The 24,257-nt window shown below is 39.9% G+C and overlaps 1 protein-coding gene across 1 annotated transcript in view; it reads left to right on the top strand.

The window, feature by feature from the left end:
- Nucleotides 1-24,257, top strand: part of LOC126237142 (GTPase-activating protein) — a 157,415-nt gene that overhangs the window by 525 nt on the left and 132,633 nt on the right. The window contains exons 2-3 of the mRNA XM_049946973.1: nt 1,314-1,434; nt 2,165-2,366. Of these exons, the coding sequence (XP_049802930.1) occupies nt 1,314-1,434; nt 2,165-2,366 (323 nt within the window). The remainder of the gene's footprint in view (nt 1-1,313; nt 1,435-2,164; nt 2,367-24,257) is intronic.

Here is a 24,257-nt window from a genome sequence, read left to right as displayed (position 1 = left end):
TAACATAATATCACGTTATTTCATAAACTGTATTAATGATAAAATTAAGATCCTAGAGCCAGACCTTGTACAAGATAATGGTTAACTTTTTACAATTGGGACATTATGAGAGTGATGATAAATGCCGTCCATTCATAAGTGTTGATTGACTATTGGATTCCCAGGAAATTACTGAATGAACACCTTGCTTCCTTTCGACGATGAATGAAATGTAGCAAAAAATGAGTAATCACTAGTAATGTTACTAGGCTTATACTTACTGCTGCAGCAGCATTTTGAATTGATGGTATCTGTTCTGGGAACTTGTTGACTGTGCTGTTGTATAACATTTTATATTAGTTATGAATTATCAATTGGAGTGTAAAGCATGCTTTAAAAAAGATACCATATCCGTATTTCTGATATTTCTGCTTTGTAAAGAGTCAGGTTTCAGGTTCTAATCTATGAGATGACAAAAATCCAAATCAAAATAAATAATGGAAGGAAATTTTAATGTTTGCCACATCACAAGTATAAGAATCGTCTATATAATTTGACTTCTTGGTTAGGAGAGTGGGGGGGTCTGAGATGTGTAAACAGTGTGATCGTTTACCATAACGTTCTCTATAAGAAAACTGAGGACTTGGAGAGAGAAGACTTTTGTTAGACTTTTGTTAAGATATTATGTGCATTGTCATTTTTTCGAATGTTTTTCACTAACTACGATTAGTTCATTGCACATTTGTTGCTTAGCATCTGAATTTCTTATTGTTAACATGGAACATACAGTTTAGTTATCAGGAATATCTTATTTCTTTTGTTTATTTGGCTCTGAATTAACAAGTGTGTTAAGTTGATTGTCTGCGTAAGAACGTCTGTTCAAATCAAAATAAACAATGGAAGGAAATTTTAATGTTTACAGGCCTCATTTATAATGTTTGCTCAACAAGTCCTTTATTGAATAGTAGCAGTTGTCAGTCACAAATGATACTGTATACTCCTCTGGTTTGATTAAACCACAAGTATTTAATTGCATCTCATTCCTATAATTAATGTGCATTAGGGCTGGAAGTCTTTTTCCAGTTGTGACTCAGTCGTGTTGACAAATGTCATATATATGAGAATCTGTTAGTTACCAAACAGTTTGGGCAAATGATACTCATAAATTGTATTCTTTGATTATCTCCACTAGGTAAACATTACTGTACTAAAAATTAGCGTGTGTAAATAGTTGTGCACAGATGTACTGAAAGTGAATGTTATTTCAGTTTTAAAGCTTTTTTTTTCAATCTAAATACTATTTGATCTTATCTACTCCATCACATTCCTGCTAGGTGAAGCAAAAAATCTCCAGTGTCGTAGTCATGGTTCAGTTGGTCAACGTGATGTGTACTGCACATTGACACTTGATCAGGAAGAAATTTTCCGCACTACTACTATCGAACGAACTCTAAAGTAAGTATTTTAACACTAATCTTATGCTAGAAGACAAGTGCTATATTAAGAGTAAATGTCTCTGTTGCTACCTATATCTGATGGATGTTTCCAAAAGCACTATTTCAATTATTTGATCATTTTTTACTGTTGGAGTTTAAATTAATTTGTGCTGGTCTTTACTGGATTTCATATTCAGCTTTTGCAAAAGAAAACAAAGCATAGCATATATTGCCCATGTCATCTCATGATGAAAAATTTGACATAACTGGCTATGTAAATGTATTATGTTGCTTGATGACGGTGAGATATTAATAATTGTTTGTGCTGCAGTATGTTGTTGTTATGTACCTCAATGGATGTGAACACAAACATATTTCTGTTACTAATGGTGGGAAAAGAAGTGCATAAAATATTATATGACTGGAATAATATTAACTGTGAATAGCATTAAAGATTTTCATAACTCTGGTCATATTGACTAGTGTAGCTACTGTTAAAATATATTTTGCTGTTGATTCAAACTTTATCATATTGCCTGTATTTCATTCAAAGTTCAGGTGGTGCTAGAATAGTATTTCAGTTAAGCTAATTTTGATGTAAAGATGTTAATTTATCACTTTGTTGCAAGAATGAAACTGCCAACTGAGAAATTGCTCTTTCATCAAAGTAAATGTCAAAAGTTATTGTTCTTTTTTTCTGTAACAGTATCAGTTATTTTATGCACAGTAAGAAAATCTTGTTTTAACAGCCCCTTCTTTGGTGAGGAGTTTCAATTTGAAGTACCAAGAAAATTTCGCTATCTGTCAGTGTATGTTTATGACCGGGACCGTCATCTGAAACAGGACAAGGTGCTGGGGAAGGTAGCCCTGAAACGTGAGGAACTGAATAGCTATCACAATAAAGATCATTGGTTCCTCATTCGACCCGTTGATGCAGATAGTGAAGTTCAGGTATGTTGCTAATTTTTAAATTATCGTTTTTACTGTGTGCCTTGTGAAGACCAATATTTTAAGAGGACCACACTTACATGTGTGATTGCTTACCAAACAGTCTTCTGTCATTTATTAGGAAATACGGAAGCGTCCGATCCCGCCCGTCTGCTTTGACCCATGACGTCACAAATATGGCGGAAACAAAAACAAACACACACACTTTCCACAAGAAGCCTAATGACACTAACGGGACAAGCGCGGGAAATGGGGTGTTTTGGGTGGGGGGGCAAACTAAATATAAACAAACTTAGATGCCTTCCGTAGCTACAACGTGTAAGTGAAGACAGCCGTGCATCAATACCCACCCACCTCCCCAGGGGTCGTAACCTCTGCAACCCATAGAAGATAAAGATGCTTCAGTAGCTGATTAGTGTTTTTTGTCTTTTAAAAAAAAAAATCTCACAGGATAGAACGAACAGATCAGAAAGAAAATATAATAAACTAAAACAGCAATTGGAGGAAACAGATAATTAAAATAAGTAATAAGTGTTTTTAAATTTTAAAAAAATCTCACGAGATAGAACGAACAGATCGGAAAAGTAAATAAAATAAGATAAAACAGAACTGGAGACAGCCACACTCAAACCAAACTGCGCGCCGTCATGACGTCACACACGACAACACCCTTACGTCACGGGTCAAAGCCGACGCGTGGGATCGGACGCTTCTGTCGACCCATTTATTGTCATTATCCTGAAAAAAGGAACAGAAAATTTTCTTTATAAACTAAACTTTGTCCTTCCCCCCACCCCTTTATGCACACCCTTCTATTTGAATTAAAAGTAGCACTATTTCTTCAGTAACGCTATTGTAGTGATGTAGCATCTGATAAGCTACTTACAGAAATCACAAGTGAACATTTTTCTCAAGTACTTCACATTCTGCCAGCTGTGAGAATGTCTGGATTAATTACTGGTACAATCTTGTGGTGCTGTTCTATAGTCTTCAATCAATAGTGGCACTTTTATGTTTTATGTTGTGCATAAATGACTCTCACTGCAAATCACTGTTAAGACTGAAGGAGTTTCTTTGGCTTCATGTTACCATTCTTCATACAATTTTGATTCAAGACGGGCACGTTGACTACTATGTTTGATAATTGCCATGAAGGGTGGCAGTTCTCGTACTGGTTTCTCAGAGCTACACTATGTGACAAAAATATCCAGACACCCCCAAAACCATATGTTTTTCATATTAGACGCATTGTGCTGTCATGCACTGCCAGGTACTCCATATCAGCAAAGTCAGTGGTCATTAGTCGTCGTGAGAGAGCAGAATGGGACCGAGCAAGGTGGTGCAGTGGCTAGCACACTGGACTTGCATTCGGGAGGACGACGGTTCAATCCCGCGTCCGGCCATCCTGATTTAGGTTTTCCGTGATGTCCCTAAATCGCTCCAGGCAAATGTCGGGATGGTTCCTTTGAAAGGGCACGGCCGACCTCCTTCCGCCTCCATCCCAAATCCGATGAGACCGATGACCTCACTGTTTGGTCTCTTCCCCCAAAACAACCAACAACCAAGAGCAGAATGGGGCGCTCCATGGAACTCACGAACTTCGAATGTGGTCAGGTGATTGGGTGTCACTTGTGTCTTACATCTGTGTGAGCTTTTCCACACTCCTAAACATTCCTAGTTCACCTATCTCTGAGGTGACGGTGAAGTGGAAATGTGAAGGGACACATACAGCACAAGAATGTTCAGGCTAACGTTGTCTGTTGACTGATAGAGACCGCCAACAGCTGAAGAGAGAGGGTTGTAATGTGTAATAGGCAGACATCTATCCAAACCGTCACACAGAAATTCCAAACTGCATCAGGATCCACTGCAAGTACTATGACTGTTAGGCGGGAGGTGAGAAAACTTGGATTTCATAGTTGAGCAGCTGCTCATAAACCACACATCACGCCGGTAAATACCAAACAAGGCCTCGTTTGGTGTAAGGAGCGTAAACATTGGACGATTGAACAGTGGAAAAACATTGTGTCGAGTGATGAATCACGGTACACAATGTGGCGATCCGATGGCAGGGTGTGCCCAGTGAATGTCATCTGCCAGTGTGCATAGTGCCATCAGTAAAATTTGGAGGCAGTGGTGTTCTGGTGTGGTCATGTTTTTCATGGAGGAGGCTTGCACCCCTTGTTGTTTTGTGTGGAATTATCACAGCACAGGCCTACCTTGATGTTTTAAACACCTTCTTGTTTGCCACTGTTGAAGAGCAATTTGGGGATGGCGATTGCATCTGTCAACACAATCGAGCACTTGTTCATAATGCACGGCCTGTGGTGGAGTGGTTACACGACAATAACATCGCTGTAATGGACTGGCGTGCACAGGGTCCTGACTTGAATCCTATAGAACACCTCTGCGATGTTTTAGAATGCCGACTTCATGCCAGGCCTTTTCGACCGACATCGATACCTCTCCTCTGTGAAGCTGTGAAGAATGGGCTGCTAATCCCTCAGAAACCTTCCAGCACCTGATTGAACGTATGCCAGCGAGAGTGGAATCTGTCATTAAGGCTAAGGGCGGGCCAGCACCATATTGAATTCCAGCATTACCAATGGAGGATGCCACAAACTTTTAAGTCATTTTCAGCTAGGTGTCCAGATATTTTTGATCACATAGTGTATATTGGCGTCACTCACTGTGGAATGTGGTGGGAATGGTAGGGAGTGTGTCAGTAAGTGATCCTAAGTAGTTAATCAGAGAGGAGCAGTTAGGCACTGTGAATGGTAGCAGGTGTTGTCAGATTCATGGAATGGGGATTATATTGGGAAATGATAGTGGCCATAATACCTTAAGACATATACACCATAATAATGAATATAATTCTGATGTGTACAATATAGAGGTGAAGTTACATTGCAAAGTGATGTGATATCTCAACTTGCAACTAGATTACTAACGTGATCATGGACCTTGCTACAGAGCAGTGTATCACCACAACCTTCGTTAAAAAAAAGGGGCTGGGGATAATATTGGAGCTGTGACAGTGACATTCTTGTCACATTTCCATTATTTCTAAGTAGATGCATGCAACATACACCAAAGCATTATGATATGTTTAAATTGCAATTGCAGAAAGTTTCATTTAATGGCGTTGACAGCCATGATGCTTTGTATAAACGTAAGATTGCAGAACAAAAGTCCACAAACCTTGATGAGCAGCAAAACTATAAATGGAATGAATGAAATGCATTTCAGTGCCTTTATGCTTAACATTAGCATCGCTGTCCTCTGTTTACTTTTCTGTGTACACAGTGCTGGTGAAAATTTTGGAAAGATGCACTGACAGGCAGACTGGATTTTCTGTGCTGCGCTTTGATCGGTAATGAACATCTTCACAAAGCCAATTGGAGGATAGTTTTATGTTCACAATGAGAGAATGTGATGCATGGCTCTTGCCCAAATGTATGTAACATCTAATTTGCTTACAAAGTATGGTATTGTTCAATTTACATAACAGAAGAATCAGTAATAAATGTAAACTCTTCCACTGCTATGTGCATTATATATGATGCACATTGGTTTTTTCCATTTTCACCATGTGCATTATATTCAATCACTCAAGGGCTCATGAATATTTGCCTGTTCTGCATACACATCACAACTTTGTTGAAAGCAAGTAGGTGCCACATTCTACTGGCCAGTGACAAAAGTTCTGTGATGTTGGTTTTGTAGTGGCAACACCAGATGACAGGGGTTGTTACCTCATTATGGTGTAGTGCCAGTACATGTTCCTCTCTGGTACTGGTTTTGTTTACATGCGTGACATTGGATTGTGCTTGTTTTCAAAAAGACTTTGTGGATACACATGCAAGTTACGAATGATAATGTCCACAGATAGGATGAACAAAGTTTCATCTTCCACTGACAAAGATAGTGGAAGCGAGCTGTCACGTGAAGGGGTGTATTTTACTGATGGGCTCACTAACATTTACAATTTCTTCCTTGATGAGGAAACATGCAATTTCATAGTGAAGGAAACAAACAGTTTGGGTGAACAAAAGATAGATATTCGAATAACTGCAGCAACATTATTATCATCGTCAAGATTGGCTTTATGGGGTGATATCAGTGTTGATGATTTGAGGAAATTTATGGGTCTTCTGTTGTGGATGAGGTTTGATCATAAGCCAAGAATGGAGGATTATTCAAGCCGGAATCAGCTTTACAAAAACCATATGTCTTCTACTATGTCACAAAATATGTTTGATTTGTTGCTCTGTTGCATACATTTTTGTGACAAAGGAAATGTAGATGAACATGATGGTGTGTTCAAAATTGGGAAGCTTGTGGACACACAATTCCACAAAGCTTTAACTCCAGCTGAAGTTGTTTGTATCGATGAAACAATGGTTCCATTTTATGGACAGTTACGATTTTCTTCAGTACATTCCTGAAAAGTGTTTGAAATAGGGAATGAAACTGTATAAAGTGTCTGCAATAGGTGGGTGTACTTAAATGTTAAAGTGTATTGTGGAAAAGTAGTTAATGCTGTAGACATAACAACTACAACTACTACTACTACTACTACTACTGCTACTACTGTGGATTTAATGGAGTCACTTTTGAATTCTGAAAGGATACTTTTTGTAGAGAACTTATACTCTTCTATAAACTTGGCATATGTTCTATTAAAAATACGACCTCCTCTTTTGGGAATACTCCGCAATAAAAGGGGCAAATCCAAAAACTGTTATCACTAAACCATTGAAGAAGGGGGAAATTGTGGTAGTGGAAACACAACACTGTGGCATGACAAGGGCATCATTTTTTTTCACAGCCGAACACAAGCTGAGCTTGTGGCAGTGAAAACGAGGAGGAGTGAAAAATCCAAATGCAGTAGTGGATTACATTGCAGCCAAAAACTTCATTGATCTTTCAGATCAAAAGAAAAGCTACGGCTCATGCCTGAGGAAGTCAGTGACGTGGTACTGCAATGTGGCTGAAGTGGTACCGCAATGTGGCCTTTGAATTGCTATTCAGTACTATGTTTGTAAATGCTTGTGCTTTGTATGTTCAAATTAAAAAAACAAAAAATGGGTATCATTGCTTTCAACAAAGCTGTTGCAAATGAGTTACTCAGGATTGATGATGTTCAGGAGACACCAGTGATTGGGAATCACAAACTGGTTGAAACTGCAGTGAGATGTTGACGTTACCAGAAACTCTCCATAGCAGGTGAACAAAGGCATGCTATATCAAGCATAGCAAGCAGGTGTCATTGAAATACCAAATCTGCCCTCAAGACTTTTATGTGAATGGACTGTTCCCCCCCCCCCCCCCCCCCCCCCCCCCCCCCCCCCCCCCCCCCCCCCCCCCCCCCCCCCCACCCCCCCCCCCCCCCCAATGCACAAATGTGTAAAAAATTATGTTTTTTTGTTTTGATAATTAAAGCAGTTATATGACTGGTAGTTGGAGTTTTTATTTCCCATTAATAACGTCTTCCTCAGATATGTGTGTCCATAAAGAGTGATGCACATGGCCCTATAAAGATTCTATTTGCATCTGAAGATTAAAATGGACTGTGTGCATCATATTTGAGCACACCGTATTTATCAGGTTAAAACCAATTTTTTTGCCTTTTCATGGATTATCGGATATACTGGCTTTAGTTTTTTAAAATAAGGTGAAGGATAAAAAGTCATGGCCAAAATGAAAAATTAACCAAAATGCTGCCGGTAGTAAAAGTGTGCAGAAAGACAGGAAAATATTTTTGCTCAGCACGAGTAACAGGATACAAATTACAGAATACTTGTAGTTCAACATCTACTATTCAACTCCGAGGATGTAAATATAGAGCACAAATGGATAAAAACCAAAAGTATTATTCAGTATGGATTAGACCAGTATGTGCTGAGCAAGATTTTGTGGGATGGGGAAAGACCTACTGTGGTTCAATGGCTTCATTAGAAAGTTACTACAAAAGCAGAGAGATCTTCAGGACATTCAATTAATTTGCAATTAAAGTTTTTCCATACAATCTGACAAAAAACTCTTAAGAAGTTTTGGTCTTGCCGGAACTCACTAAATGTTTCTGAATCATCTGTTTAGTCACTCAGTGAACATGCTAGCACCAAAATGGGATGAAGCAGATGCAAGGCCAAAGTTTTCTTAAACTATTTCACAATGGACCATTGTAATATGGTTCAGTCACTGCACGTGTGCTGAATTGAGAGATATTGAGGGAAGTGATGGCAGAATATTATAGATTTTCCACAGTCACCATGATGTTCTGCTATCATTGTTTTTTTTGTGTTAGTCTAGTGGCACATAGCATTGTTGTTCTGCCACACTTGTGGTAACTGGCCTCCCTGTGTCCCCCATGTAATTCACATACTCCTTCAGCATTGAGATATTTAATACATCCTTGAAACTTATCATGTGGCTTCTGCAGAAAATCGGTTTGGAACCCCATTGGTGAAGAACATTGCGTAGTCTTTTAATGACACTCTTTACAGTTGATAAGTGCACTTGGGGAAGCTTCTCTTCTTTGCTTTCTTCTCGTTTTATTCTGGTTGGCTGTGGTTTATAACGTTGTCATATCCGTTGGTGTGAAAGATGTGGTATAGTGGACCTTAATTCTTCTTTTATATTATCAGTAACACTTATCCGGTGGGCACAGTCAGTCAGTGTATGAAGGACAGAATACTTCTGAATTGGATGATAGTGGTTCTCCTCATGCAGATACTGGTTGGTAGTGTGTTGGTTTCTCATTCATTCACAATGTGTCCCGTTCAACCATTGGTGGTTCTGTGTACCTCGGCATCAAAAAATGGTACCACACTGTTATTTATAGTTTCACACATGAACTGTACGTTCTTATGCAGGCTATTAAATACTCAAGTATGTTTCCCAGCTGCACTTTTCTGTGTGACCAGGTAAGGAATGTGTCATCTACATACAACAGAAAACAGCGGGGCCATAGGGTGCATGAGGTGGTGGTGTTTTATCAAAAGCTTCTATGAAGAAATCCCCAGCAATGGGAGAGCCCATTGCCACTCCTTGTAAATACTTGTAGTATTTTTCCCACCAGGTGAAGTATGTTGATCACGGGGATAAAGGCACAAAATCACAGATACCAGGTGGGATCTGCTCATGTAGGATGTGAATGGTCTCCTTTATGGATATATCAGTGAGAAGAAACTTTGTCAAAACTAACAATTATGTCAGCTGATTGTATTTGCTGGTCCAGTGAGCCTTTAAGTAATACTAGTAATATAAAAGAAAGAGTTGGGGAGCTATACCTTTCACACCAAAGGGGGTGATATTATTATAAGAAAGGCAACCAAGGCCAACCAGAATAAAAGCTTCCACTAGTGCACTTACTGTATGTAAAAAGTGTCAGTGAATGGCTAGGGATGTCCTCCGTCAAAAAGATTTCAAACCAATTTTCCACAGCAGCCACTAGATCCATGATACGATAGGTTCCACCAAGGATACAGCGAACAGCCCTAATACAAGAGTACATTAGCTGTGCTGAGTGCAGAGTTACCTTGTAAGGAGACAGGTAGTACAGTCAATGAAGAAAACTTAGGGGAAAAATTCTCGTAGTAGAGTGGTAAGAGGGAGTGTTACAAATAATGTGCCATAAATCCTGACCGATGGGGTGCGAGCATTGGGATTTTGAGGGGAGGGGTATTTTAAGGTCCCTTTCGTATATTTCACTTGAATAATTCAAAAAGCGTGGCTCCTATGGCTTCTAGCAAAAATGTGTCACCGTACAAAATTAAACCACATTAAATTTCCTACAAAAGAAGGTCCTATTCCTCTTCCTCTAGAATTAATAGTTTCCACATTGCAGGGGATGGAAAAAGCACGAGGGAAGTAGGTTACCCACCAGATTGTGTTTGTGTGCATCTGTCCTTTGTAGGTCTGCAAACTGAAGTTCTGTCTACCCCACTACACAAAAATCAACTACAGGATTCACTGGCAAAGCAGTGTGCAGACATGCTTGGGGGTCTTTATTTTCCACAAAATGAATTGACACTACATGTAATGCAGATATGATTGCTAGTAACACTAATGCAAGAAATGATTATGGACAGAATTTACATTAATCTCTGCACACTGTTCTACACTGGTAGAGGGGAAATTGGAACATAGACATCTTGTACAACAACAGTAGTTTGCTTCTGGGAAAGAATATGCCCCATAAATGGGATTCAGGCAATCTGGGTGGCCATATCATTCACTCAAACTGCCTGAAATATTCTTCAAACCAATCAAAAACAACTGGGGCCTGTTGACACATCACATTGTCATCCACAAAAATTGGACAATTGTTTGAGAACATGAAGTCCGTGAATGGCTGTAGACAGTCTCAAATACCCAACATAACAATTTCCAGTCAGTGATCAGTACAGTTGGATCAGAGGACCCAGTCCATTCCATGTAAACACAGCCCACACCATTATAGACCCATCAACAACTTGCACAGTGCCTTGTTGACAACTTGGGTCCATAGCTTCATGGGATCAGTGTCACATTCAAACCCTACTGTCAGGTCGTACCAACTGAAATTGGGATTCGTGTGACCAGACCATGGCTTCCCAGTCCTCCAGGGTCCAACCAATATGGTCACGAGCCCTGAGAGGCGCTGCAGGCATGTCATGTTGTTAGCAGAGGCACTTGCATTGGCCGTCTGCCGCCATAGCCCATTATAACCAAATTTCACTACACTGTCCTAATAGATACGTTTGTCATACATCCCACATTGAATTCTATAGTTATTTCAAGCAGTGTTGCTTGTCTGTTAGCACTGACAAACTGTACGCAAATGCCACTGCTTTCAGTTGTTAAGTAAAGGCTGTCAGCCAATGCATTATCTGTGCTGAGAGGTGATGCTTGAATTTTTGTATTCTCAGTACACTTTTGACACTTTTTATCGGTGTAATATTTAACTCCCTAACAATTTTCGAAATAGAATGTCCCTAGCGTCTAGCTCCCAATATCATTCTGTATTCAAAGTCTGTCAATTCCCTTTGTGTGATACTGCCGTCATCTGCATATGTGGATATCACTATTCCATGACCTTTGTCACCTCTGTATACATAATGAAGCTATTTTCAGTTTATAAAATGAATGCTTATTTTCATTAGTTATGTGAGCTTTTATGTCAAATAGTTCCTGTAAACAGTGGCTGAGAATTGTTCAATTTGTAAGTTTTATGTTGTCGGTGACCTGTGTAGTGTCGGTGGGAAAGGGAGTGGGTTGACAAATGTGGCACCCTGCTGCTGTCTCCCATTGACAGCGTATTGTAAAGCCATTTGCATTGTAGTCACACTTATCTCACCATTGATTGTGGCACTGGTAGACTGCTTGCAAAGTAGGCTGCACTGAGTGGAGTCACTTCCCATACATCCACAGTATTTCTTCCAAGATGGGTGTAAATATGTCTGATGGACTGATCATATTCAAGTCTAGAACAGTAATCTGTTGTAATTCATTGCTTGACTTATGTCAAAGTACCAGAAGTTCTATAGCACCTAGATGATCTGCCACTGTTCTAGAGGCAGACAGTTCAAGCCTCTGGGCCTTTTAGAATAAGAGGTGAGGCTGGGTGATGCATTTGATACTCCTCATGCTGTGAAAATTATTCCAGACAGTAATCGCGGAGACAGTGAAATTGAGATCGTTGAATACATATTGACAGCATCTTAAACTTGGGACAGCAGCGTGTATATGCCCAGAAAATGTGGAAAAAACATGGGAATTTTGTCATCTGGGAAAAATCTGGGAATTTTTCATTGTATTAGTTTCCAGTTACATTTTTGTAATTTTGACTTGTAAGAACTGATACTTTGGCCCGCTACTGCAGAATAATACTGCAGCAAGAAAACATAAACAAGAAAATAACTGCAAAATAAAATTTTAGTTGCAAAGAAAATGCGCCTTTTACAACAAAACAACCGCATGCACAAGTGTCTGCCAACAGCGAAATGTGTCAATGGCTATAGGATGAAGACTGTTCATTACTTCATAACAGCAAACTGCTTTTGATGAGTGTGATGTCACAACTGTTTACATTTATAACAGATTGTGGAAAATTATTGCGATTGGTTGTTTGAGAAGCATTATTTCAAAGAAAATATCCTTTTGTCCAAGAAGAATTATGTTACATGTGAGAATGTGCAACTAATTTCTTAAATTGTGGAGCATTTGACTGTCATTTAAAAATTAACTCAGAGGACCAACAGCTTAGGAAAATTTCGAGCCAAGAAGACCAGCCATTTATGCCATTATTAAAACTTACCAGCGTATGTGTGTTTAAAATATCTTCAAGGGTAACACATTAAAAAAGGCCAAGCTTCAGGGTAATTGTGCAATAATGATGGCAAAAAGTATAATTATGATTAAAAAAAAGTGTGGGGTGAATTAGTGAGCAATTTTGCACAGAATTGACTTTTCCATGGAAAGTGCTCATCAGAACATTTATTCAGCCAAGTAACCCACAAAATGTTTGGTGCATAGCAGTGAAATTTATAATTGTGCTTGTCAAAAATATTCATCTGCTACAATTTAAGCTGTGCTCTTAGCATCCTGTCTAAACACACCCTCAGGAAAAACAGCAATAAAATTTTGATGACTAGCATTGTTGGTGAAAGCTTAGCTTGACATGTAGATATATTGAACATATATTAATTTAAACAATCAGCTTTTCCTATTTGTGTTTTCACACTGCTGAACAGTGATGTTATTGGCTGACTACATCACAAGTCCTATGCTCTCAGTATCTGCTGTCATGGGCTTTTACAAAAGCAGATCACAATCTCAATTTCAGTACTTTGAATGTTACCAGGCTGTAATTGGTGGAACTCGTAATTAACTTCCGTAACATGAAAACGTGCAGTGTGTGTGCTGCTGCACATCAAAGATCTTTCCAAAACACATTGGTTTTTGGTGGGTCTTGTTTCCTAAAGTGCCGGGAGGTTCTATGCCGGTATATAATACCTTTACCATTCAAAGGATCTGCGAATTTTACAGCTCCAAGGAAAATTGTATTGCCACTTAAAGTGAAAAAAGTCTCTGTCCCCTGGTGGGAGACAGTGTATTTTCACGTAGAGAAAAAATGTAAATATGGGAATATTTTTCCTTGTCCATATATACACCCTGGGCAGGATCTTTAGTGCATTAGACAGTTAACAGTTCCAGCTGTTGAGCTGTTTTACGTAATAGCTCGCTCAATGACTCCAAATAAGTATGTGCTTAATGAACTGAAAATAACTCCATAATATACAGGGTGTACATAAAGTCTGGAAACACTTTCAATTATTTATTGCACAAGAACTAAATATTGTACAGATGTCATACATATTGCATTTTGAAGAGAAACTCTGAAAGTCTTTTTTACAGACATGTGATACGCAAACCTTGAGTGGCTCGGCAGACGTCAATATGGTAATCAAATTCTTGACGTACCCGTCCAAGCATGGCATCTTTGACTGTGGCATTTGCTTCTTGTATTCTCTTCCGGAGTTCTGCTACATGATGTGGTATAGGTGGTACATACCCTAGATCTTTAATGTGTCCCTACAGAAACATGTCACACGAAGTGAGATCTGGTGATCGGGGAGGCCATTTCATGGAACAGCTGTCCCTTTCTGTAGCACGGCTGATCCATCGATGCGGCAGCTCCGTGTTCAGGTACCCATGAGCTTCACGGTGAAAATGGGGTGGAGCCCCATCCTGCTGAAAAATGAAAGGAGAGACCGATTGCATTTGTGGCATCAACCATTGCTACAACATGTCCAAGTAGGAATATCTAGTGACAGTGCTCTCAGCGAAGAAGAATGGCCCGCACACTTTTTGATGTGACAAGGCACAAAAAAACATTTACTTTTGGGGAATCGCGTTCAAATTCAGTGCATTCGTGTGGATGCTTTGTACCCCAGATTCGACAATTATGCCTGTTCACTTTCCCATTAGTGTGAAAAGTGGCTTCGTCGCTAAAAATTAAGTGATCAGCAGTGCCATCCCCAACCTCATTTAGTTGTTGCAACTACGAACAAAACTCAAAATGCTTGTCTCTGTCGTCGTCATTGCGCTTCTACATTAGCTCCAATATGAATGGTTTCATAGACAGCTTCTGTCGCAGGACTTTCCGCACTGTCATTGGAGCCATTTCGAGTTCATGGGATGCACAACGCACAAATTTCTTTGGACTCCTTATGAATGTCTCCCTTACGCACTCCACATTCACTTCACTCACACTGGGATGTCCGCTTCTCTTTGCCAGGCACATGCAACCGATCGTAATGAATTTGTTGTGCTAGTGGTAAACGGCCTTCTTTGTTGGTGGCTTCTTACCGTACTTGGTTCTAAACACCTGTTGAACTGCTGTAGCGCTCTTGTTTTTGTTGAACACACAGAAAGCCCTTTCCTCACCTGAACTTGCCAAGTTTGCGACTAGAGCTGACTATCAGCAAATTACCAAAGTACACTGTGGCAGTATACATGAAAAAAATAAACTTTCAGGGTTTCTCTTCAAAATGACTGTAAGTAGGCTGTTTAGGTTTTTATATTGGTAACGTCACGTAGCGCTCTGTATGAAAATCACTGGCTGTGCTGTGTGCAGTCTGTTGCTGGGTGGCGTTATTGGAATTTGCTATTTTAGTGTTGGGCAGTTGGCTGTTAACAGCGTGTAGCGTTGTGCAGTTGGAGGTGAGCCGCCAGCAGTGGTTGATGTGGGGAGAGAGATGGCGGAGTTTTGAGAGCGGATGATCTGAACGTGTGTCCATCAGAGACAGTAAATTTGTAAGACTGGATCTCATGAACTGATATATATATATTATTACTTTTGAACACTATTAAGGTAAATACATTGTTTAAAAAATGGCCTTTAAATACGTCTGCTTGTGTCTGTATATGTGTGGGTGGATATGTGTGTGTGTGTGTGTGTGTGTGTGTGTGTGTGTGCGCGCGAGTGTATACCTGTCCTTTTTTCCCCCTAAGGTAAGTCTTTCCACTCCCGGGATTGGAATGACTCCTTACCCTGTCCCTTAAAACCCACATCCTTTCGTCTTTCCCTCTCCTTCCCCTCTTTCCTGATGAGGCAACAGTTTGTTGTGAAAGCTTGAATTTTGTGTGTGTGTTTGTGTTTGTTTGTGTGTCTATCAACCTGCCAGCTCTTTCGTTCGGTTGTAGTTTGTTGTTGTGGTCTTCAGTCCTGAGACTGGTTTGATGGAGCTCTCCATGCTACTCTATCCTGTGCAAGCTTCTTCATCTCCCAGTACCTACTGCAACCTACATCCTTCTGAATCTGCTTAGTGTATTGATCTCTTGGTCTCCCTCTGCGATTTTTACCCTCCACGCTGCCCTCCAATGCTAAATTTGTGATCCCTTGATGCCTCAAAACATGTCCTACCAACCGATCCCTTCTTCTAGTCAAGTTGTGCCACAAACTTCTCTTCTCCCCAATCCTATTCAATACCTCCTCATTAGTTACGTGATCTACCCACCTTATCTTCAGCATTCTTCTGTAGCACCACATTTCGAAAGCTTCTATTCTCTTCTTGTCCAAACTGGTTATCGTCCATGTTTCACTTCCATACATGGCTACACTCCATACAAATACTTTCAGAAACGACTTCCTGACACTTAAATCTATACTCGATGTTAACAAATTTCTCTTCTTCAGAAACGATTTCCTTGCCATTGCCAGTCTACATTTTATATCCTCTCTACTTCGACCATCATCAGTTATTTTGCTCCCTAAATAGCAAAACTCCTTTAGTACTTTAAGTGTCTCATTTCCTAATTAATCCCCTCAGCATCACCCGATTCAATTTGACTAAATTCCATTATCCTCGTTTTGCTTTTGTTGGTGTTCATCTTATATCCTCCTTTCAAGACACTGTCCATTCCGTTCAACTGCTCTTCCAAGTCCTTTGCTGTCTCTGACAGAATTACAATGTCATCGGCGAACCTCAAAGTTTTTACTTCTTCTCCATGAATTTTAATACCTACTCCGAATTTTTCTTTTGTTTCCTTTACTGCTTGCTCAATATACAGATTGAATAACATCGGGGAGAGGCTACAACCCTGTCTCACTCCTTTCCCAACCACTGCTTCCCTTTCATGCCCCTCGACTCTTATAACTGCAATCTGATTTCGTTCGGTAAGTCACATCATCTTTGTTTTTAGATATATTTTTCCCACGTGGAATGTTTCCCTCTATTATAATAAATACATTGTTTGTTCTTAATCAAAATCTTTCATTTGCTAACTATGCCTATCAGTAGGTAGTGTCTTCAGTAGTTAGAATCTTTTATTCAGCTGGCAGTATTGGCGCCCGCTGTATTGCAGTAGTTTGAGTAACAAAGATTTTTGTGAGGTAAGTGATTGATGAAAGGTATAGGTTATTGTTAGCCAGGGCCATTCTTTTGTAGGGATTATTAAAAGTCAGATTGCGTTGCACTAAAAATATTGTGTGTCAGTTTAGTGATGATCAGAATAAGTAAAGAGAGAAATGTCTGAGTACGTTCAGTTCTGCTCAGCTGTTTGAAAATCAAATAATGTAAGGGGTTTACCAGCACAGAAATTCACTAAATTTTTCTAAGGGGACGTTTCATGACGTATTTATAATACCTATACAATGTTTGGGTCTTGTGCAATAAATAATTGAAAGTGTTCCCAGACTTTATATACAACCTGTATAATTACAAGCACAGTGAAGTTATTTTGTCTCCTCACATATGAGAATTGGACAGAAAATGCTGGGGAGCTTCTGTTGTCTATAAACTGAAAAGTGAACACTGCTTGTGGTGGGGGAAGTTTTTTCCCAGAACAACACTAAAGGTGCCACACAGGATAACCGAGAATCAGTTTCCCCTCTATTGGTGTAGAATAGTGTGAAGAGATTTACTTAGATTCTGTCCATAATTGTTTCATGGGTTGGTATTATTGATAACTCATGATGATGGTGGAAGTAAGGGAGGATATAAAATGTAGACTGGCAATGGCAAGGAAAGCTTTTCTGAAGAAGAGAAATTTGTTAACATTGAGTATTGATTTAAATGTCAGGAAGTCGTTTCTGAAAGTATTTGTATGGAGTGTGGCCATGTTTGGAAGTGAAACATGGACGATAAATAGTTTGGACAAGAAGAGAATAGAAGCTTTCGAAATGTGGTGCTACAGAAGAATGCTGAAGATTAGATGGGTAGATCACATAACTAATGAGGAGGTACTGAATAGAATTAGGGAGAAGAGAAATTTGTGGCACACCTTGACTAGAAGAAGGGACCGGTTCGTAGAACATGTGCTGAGGCATCGAGGGATCATCAATTTAGTACTGGGGGGCAGTGTGGAGGGTAAAAATTGTAGAGGGAGACCAAGAGATGAATACACTAAGCAGATTTAGAAGGATTTTGGTTGCAGTAGGTACTGGGAGATTTGTGGCACACCTTGACTAGAAGAAGGGACTGGTTGGTAGGACGTGCTGAGGCATCGAGGGATCACCAATTTAGTACTGGAGGGCAGTGTGGAGGGTAAAAATTGTAGAGAGAGACCAAGAGATGAATACACTAAGCAGACTCGGAAGGATTTTGGTTGCAGTAGGTACTGGGAGATGATGCAGCTTGCACAGGATAGAGTAGTGTGGAGAGCTGCATCAAACCAGTCTCTGGACTGAAGAACACATACACACACATCTCCCCCCTTCCAACTTGTCCTGTCCCTTCCTCTCTCCCATGCATGTCTGCATACTTTGTCGCCAGTGATTCATAAGATGCACTGTAATGGGTGGGTCAACTTTGTGAAAAGCTCATTAGTTCTTCCTGTGATGCAGTGGGGTAGATAAAGTGGAGACATCACCTGCTCAACCTTCAGTTTCCAGACCTATGTTGGAGGTAAGTGCATAAACACAATCAGGTAACCTGCATTCCCTCATGCTTCTACCACACACATCTTGCCCCTCAGTCCAATTACACCTCCAGATAACAACACAATTTATCCCTTAATAAGGTTCTATTGAACTTAAATGTAGTATACACATTTAGTATTTGTTTTTAACCCACTTCATTTAAATATTAACAGTAATATTTATACCATTAAACCAATATTTTTAATAATCTGCGATTTTCCATCCCCTACAACACAGAAACTATTAGTTCTGAAGAAAAATGAACAGGAACATTTTTGTCAGAAATTTAATGTAGTTTATTTTGTACTGGGAAACATTTTTGCTAGGATTCACATTTTTTTAGTTATTCAGGAAAAAACATAAAAAAGTTACCTTTAAATCCCACTACTCACCCCAACACACAGGCCTTGTTCATCAGAATTTTCAGTAAGTTGTTCGTGAAACTTCTTCCCGCTGCTGTACAAAAATTTGCAACTACACAAGTTTTTTCTCCCAAATCAACATTGTTTTATTTTCATTGACTGGGCAAAATGAGGTCGGTCAGCACACAGGTGGCAGAGCAATAATGCTACATGCCATTAGATCACCAATAGTGGAACACCCCTGTGATTGTTAACTTATCACATTGCAGGGAGCTCATGTACTAGCAAACATGCCAACACAAAATAAGAAAGGCAGTTGAAATTATTAAGCAGCATTGAGAGAGGATGACTGCAAACTTGTGATGTCATTGTTTTCAGCTTTCGCAGTCCAGCAGGGCACAAGTGGTCGTGGGGCAGAAGCCTCACCGGACATGGGTGCAATAGCCTAAACAAACGGGTAAATAGGAAATGTCGGTGTATGCCCACGGAAAGCCAAGCACTGACAGACACCAACCATTGACAAGCCATATAGTCCATGAATAGCCTCCTTCCTACCCTCTCCCTCTTGTAATGACTAGGCTGTTATTACAATATAATGGCCTAGTCATGACAATAAAGTTCCAGAAATGTGGTGTATTAATACTGTTAGTTTGCTGTATATAGGGTACCTGTCCTATCTTGCACTGGCATTTAATTGATCGTGTAGCACAGCCTGTGGGTCTGTTTACTTTTCACCTTGAGACTTCACTTCTAAGTGAAGTCACTAAAGTGACCATTTTCTACACGTCTGTAGTAGCTGTTGCAGATTGATAACAGTTGTTTCTAAATTTTTTTTTTTGAAAATTTGTTGCATACCTTGAAATTGTATCAGAAATTCCAATGAAATACATGTTCAGCCTGCTATCCTCTCATTCGCTACTTCTGTGTGTGCGTGTGTGTGTGTGAGCGCGCATGCATGCATGCTTGCTGCTTGTCTTTTTTGTTTTCTTGTGCTACCCCTTCCTTTTATAGCTTTTTAGTTATGACTATGGTATGAGCACTGACATTACATTCTCATGTGGCATTTGATTCTTTCTGTTAGTCGATTAATAATTTCTCATGGAAACCATCTAAACTGATCTTGCAGCAGCTATTTATCTGTCACATCCTGAGGCAGAATTTGGTGTGTTATACATAGAGGGGATAGTTTTGTTTCAAGTGTTCCATGATAGCATTGCTCCTTGTGGTTCCCTTGGTGCTGGGTGTAGCAACAACATATGTGGAGTGACAACTAGATAGGCCAGCAGAGTTTGCTAGGCAGAATAAGGGATATTCAGATGCATCAAAGCACCTCTCCCACCCCCTAATTTGTTGAACGTCCATTAAATTATTGTGACACAAAGGTAAGGCTTTGTTATGATAAAAATGATAGGATTTCCTTCAGTGTTGTTTGGAGGTAACTCATTGGCATCACTGAGTGAGTAGGCATGGTGTTTAAGACTCTGGGCTTATCTTTTGAACCTCTTTTTTTTCTGCCTGATAGGGCTCAGTTTCAGAATGATGGCAGATTGCCTGACCTTACCAGATCTTAGACACTTTGTTGGCTCCTGTCACAACTTTAATATTCCTGTAAACATTGTCCCACAAGTAATTATTTTATTTTTTGCCTTCCCTTTTGTACCTATTTTTCTTAAAATATTTGGGAAGATATAATTTGCTTGCATCTAGACCATAAGTGTAGCATTAATCTCTCAAATTGACAGTTGACAATATGGAAAAATCATACATTTAAAAAGTAAGGACATTTTACCTAGTTTTAAATATTTGGTGCTCATAACAAAGTTCACATATGGAGCACTACCCATTGATTGTTTATGAGGCCGCAGAAGTCATTGTTGTAATTCAGTAGTCACCTGGCTGCTGTCGAAAACAGATAACTGCGTGTGAAAATTTTTGCTCCCACCAATTGTGAAGTGTATGCTGTTACTTGATTTTTGTGTGCTAAATGATCTAAAATTGCCAAAAACTTATCTGGAGTTGTGCTTAGTTTGTTTGTTGTTGTGGTCTTCAGTCCTGAGACTGGTTTGATGCAGCTCTCCATGCTACTCTATCCTGTGCAAGCTTCTTCATCTCCCAGTACCTACTGCAACCTACATCCTTCTGAATCTGCTTAGTGTATTGATCTCTTGGTCTCCCTCTACGATTTTTACCCTCCACGCTGCCCTCCAATGCTAAATTTGTGATCCCTTGATGCCTCAAAACATGTCCTACCAACCGATCCCTTCTTCTAGTCAAGTTGTGCCACAAACTTCTCTTCTCCCCAATCCTATTCAATACCTCCTCATTAGTTACGTGATCTACCCACCTTATCTTCAGCATTCTTCTGTAGCACCACATTTCGAAAGCTTCTATTCTCTTCTTGTCCAAACTGGTTATCGTCCATGTTTCACTTCCATACATGGCTACACTCCATACAAATACTTTCAGAAACGACTTCCTGACACTTAAATCTATACTCGATGTTAACAAATTTCTCTTCTTCAGAAACGATTTCCTTGCCATTGCCAGTCTACATTTTATATCCTCTCTACTTCGACCATCATCAGTTATTTTACTCCCTAAATAGCAAAACTCCTTTACTACTTTAAGTGTCTCATTTCCTAATCTAATCCCCTCAGCATCACCCGATTCAATTTGACTACATTCCATTATCCTCGTTTTGCTTTTGTTGGTGTTCATCTTATATCCTCCTTTCAAGACACTGTCCATTCCGTTCAACTGCTCTTCCAAGTCCTTTGCTGTCTCTGACAGAATTACAATGTCATCGGCGAACCTCAAAGTTTTTACTTCTTCTCCATGAATTTTAATACCTACTCCGAATTTTTCTTTTGTTTCCTTTACTGCTTGCTCAATATACAGATTGAATAACATCGGGGAGAGGCTACAACCCTGTCTCACTCCTTTCCCAACCACTGCTTCCCTTTCATGTCCCTCGACTCTTATAATTGCCATCTGGTTTCTGTACAAATTGTAAATAGCCTTTCGCTCCCTGTATTTTACCCCTGCCACCTTCAGAATTTGAAAGAGAGTATTCCAGTTAACGTTGTCAAAAGCTTTCTCTAAGTCTACAAATGCTATAAACGTAGGTTTGCCTTTTCTTAATCTTTCTTCTAAGATAAGTCGTAAGGTCAGTATTGCCTCACGTGTTCCAACATTTCTACGGAATCCAAACTGATCTTCACCGAGGTCCGCTTCTACCAGTTTTTCCATTCGTCTGTAAAGAATTCGCGTTAGTATTTTGCAGCTGTGACTTATTAAACTGATAGTTCGGTAATTTTCACATCTGTCAACACCTGCTTTCTTTGGGATTGGAATTATTATATTCTTCTTGAAGTCTGTGGGTATTTCGCCTGTTTCATACATCTTGCTCACCAGATGGTAGAGTTTTGTCATGACTGGCTCTCCCAAGGCCATCAGTAGTTCTAATAGAATGTTGTCTACTCCCGGGGCCTTGTTTCGACTCAGGTCTTTCAGTGCTCTGTCAAACTCTTCACACAGTATCTTATCTCCCATTTCATCTTCATCTACATCCTCTTCCATTTCCATAATACTGCTCTCAAGTAAATAGCCCTTGTATAAACCCTCTATATACTCCTTCCACCTTTCTGCCTTCCCTTCTTTGCTTAGAACTGGGTTGCCTTCTGAGCTCTTGATATTCATACAAGTGGTTCTCTTCTCTCCAAAGGTCTCTTTAATTTTCCTGTAGGCAGTATCTATCTTACCCCTAGTGAGACAAGCCTCTACATCCTTACATTTGTCCTCTAGCCATCCCTGCTTAGCCATTTTGCACTTTCTGTCGATCTCATTTTTGAGACGTTTGTATTCCCTTTTGCCTGCTTCATTTACTGCATTTTTATATTTTCTCCTTTCATCAATTAAATTCAATATTTCTTCTGTAACCCAAGGATTTCTATTAGCCCTCATCTTTTTACCTACTTGATCCTCTGCTGCCTTCACTACTTCATCCCTCAGAGCTACCCATTCTTCTTCTACTGTATTTCTTTCCCCCATTCCTGTCAATTGTTCCCTTATGCTCTCCCTGAAACTCTGTACAACCTCTGGTTCTTTCAGTTCATCCAGGTCCCATCTCCTTAAATTCCCACCTTTTTGCAGTTTCTTCAGTTTCAATCTGCAGTTCATAACCAATAGATTGTGGTCAGAATCCACATCTGCCCCTGGAAATGTCTTACAATTTAAAACCTGGTTCCTAAATCTCTGTCTTACCATTATATAATCTATCTGATGCCTATTAGTATCTCCAGGATTCTTCCAGGTATACAACCTTCTTTTATGATTCTTGAACCAAGTGTTAGCTATGATTAAGTTATGCTCTGTGCAAAATTCTACAAGGCGGCTTCTTCTTTCATTTCTTCCCCCCAATCCATATTCACCTACTATGTTTCCTTCTCTCCCTTTTCCTACTGACGAATTCCAGTCACCCATGACTATTAAATTTTCGTCTGCTTTCACTACCTGAATAATTTCTTTTATCTCGTCATATATTTCATCAATTTCTTCATCATTTGCAGAGCTAGTTGGCATATAAACTTGTACTACTGTAGTAGGCATCGGCTTTGTGTCTATCTTGGCCACAATAATGCATTCACTATGCTGTTTGTAGTAGCTAACCCGCACTCCTATTTTTTTATTCATTATTAAACCTACTCCTGCATTACCCCTATTTGATTTTGTATTTATAACCCTGTAATCACCTGACCAAAAGTCTTGTTCCTCCTGCCACCGAACTTCACTAATTCCCACTATATCTAACTTTAACCTATCCATTTCCCTTTTTAAATTTTCTAACCTACCTGCCCGATTAAGGGATCTGACATTCCACGCTCCGATCCGTAGAATGCCACTTTTCTTTCTCCTGATAACGACGTCCTCTTGAGTAGTCCCCGCCCGGAGATCCGAATGGGGGACTATTTTACCTCCGGAATATTTTACCCAAGAGGACGCCATCATCATTTAATCATACAGTAAAGCTGCATGTCCTCGGGAAAAATTACGGCTGTAGTTTCCCCTTGCTTTCAGCCGTTCGCAGTACCAGCACAGCAAGGCCGTTTTGGTTAATGTTACAAGGCCAGATCAGTCAATCATCCAGACTGTTGCCCCTGCAACTACTGAAAAGGCTGCTGCCCCTCTTCAGGAACCACATGTTTGTCTGGCCTCTCAACAGATACCCCTCCGTTGTGGTTGCACCTACGGTACGGCCATCTGTATCGCTGAGGCACGCAAGCCTCCCCACCAACGGCAAGGTCCATGGTTCATGGGGGGGGTGCTTAGTTTATGTGCCTATAATACTAAGAGCAGGAAAGCCCAGACAATGTTGCAGAGACTAAAAGTGGTTGTGCGAATGTGCATGATGAAGTGCTTAGTGGCAGGTCCAGTATCCAAACCAATGAAGTTTTGCAACAAGTGGACCAGCAATTGCAATCTAGTTGGTAGTTGGTGTTATGGGTGGTGATTTTCTTCCTATTAGAAGCACGCTACGTACAGATATAGTCACAGAAGAGCCCTGATATCACAAATTGTGTGCAAGGTGGGCACACCAAAGAATGTCAAGCAGACAAGGTGTTC

The sequence above is a fragment of the Schistocerca nitens genome, chromosome 2, assembly GCF_023898315.1.
Source record: "Schistocerca nitens isolate TAMUIC-IGC-003100 chromosome 2, iqSchNite1.1, whole genome shotgun sequence".
NCBI lineage: Eukaryota > Metazoa > Arthropoda > Insecta > Orthoptera > Acrididae > Schistocerca > Schistocerca nitens.
Note: the sequence above shows the minus strand (reverse complement) of the source record. Positions and strands in the feature narration are given on the sequence as shown.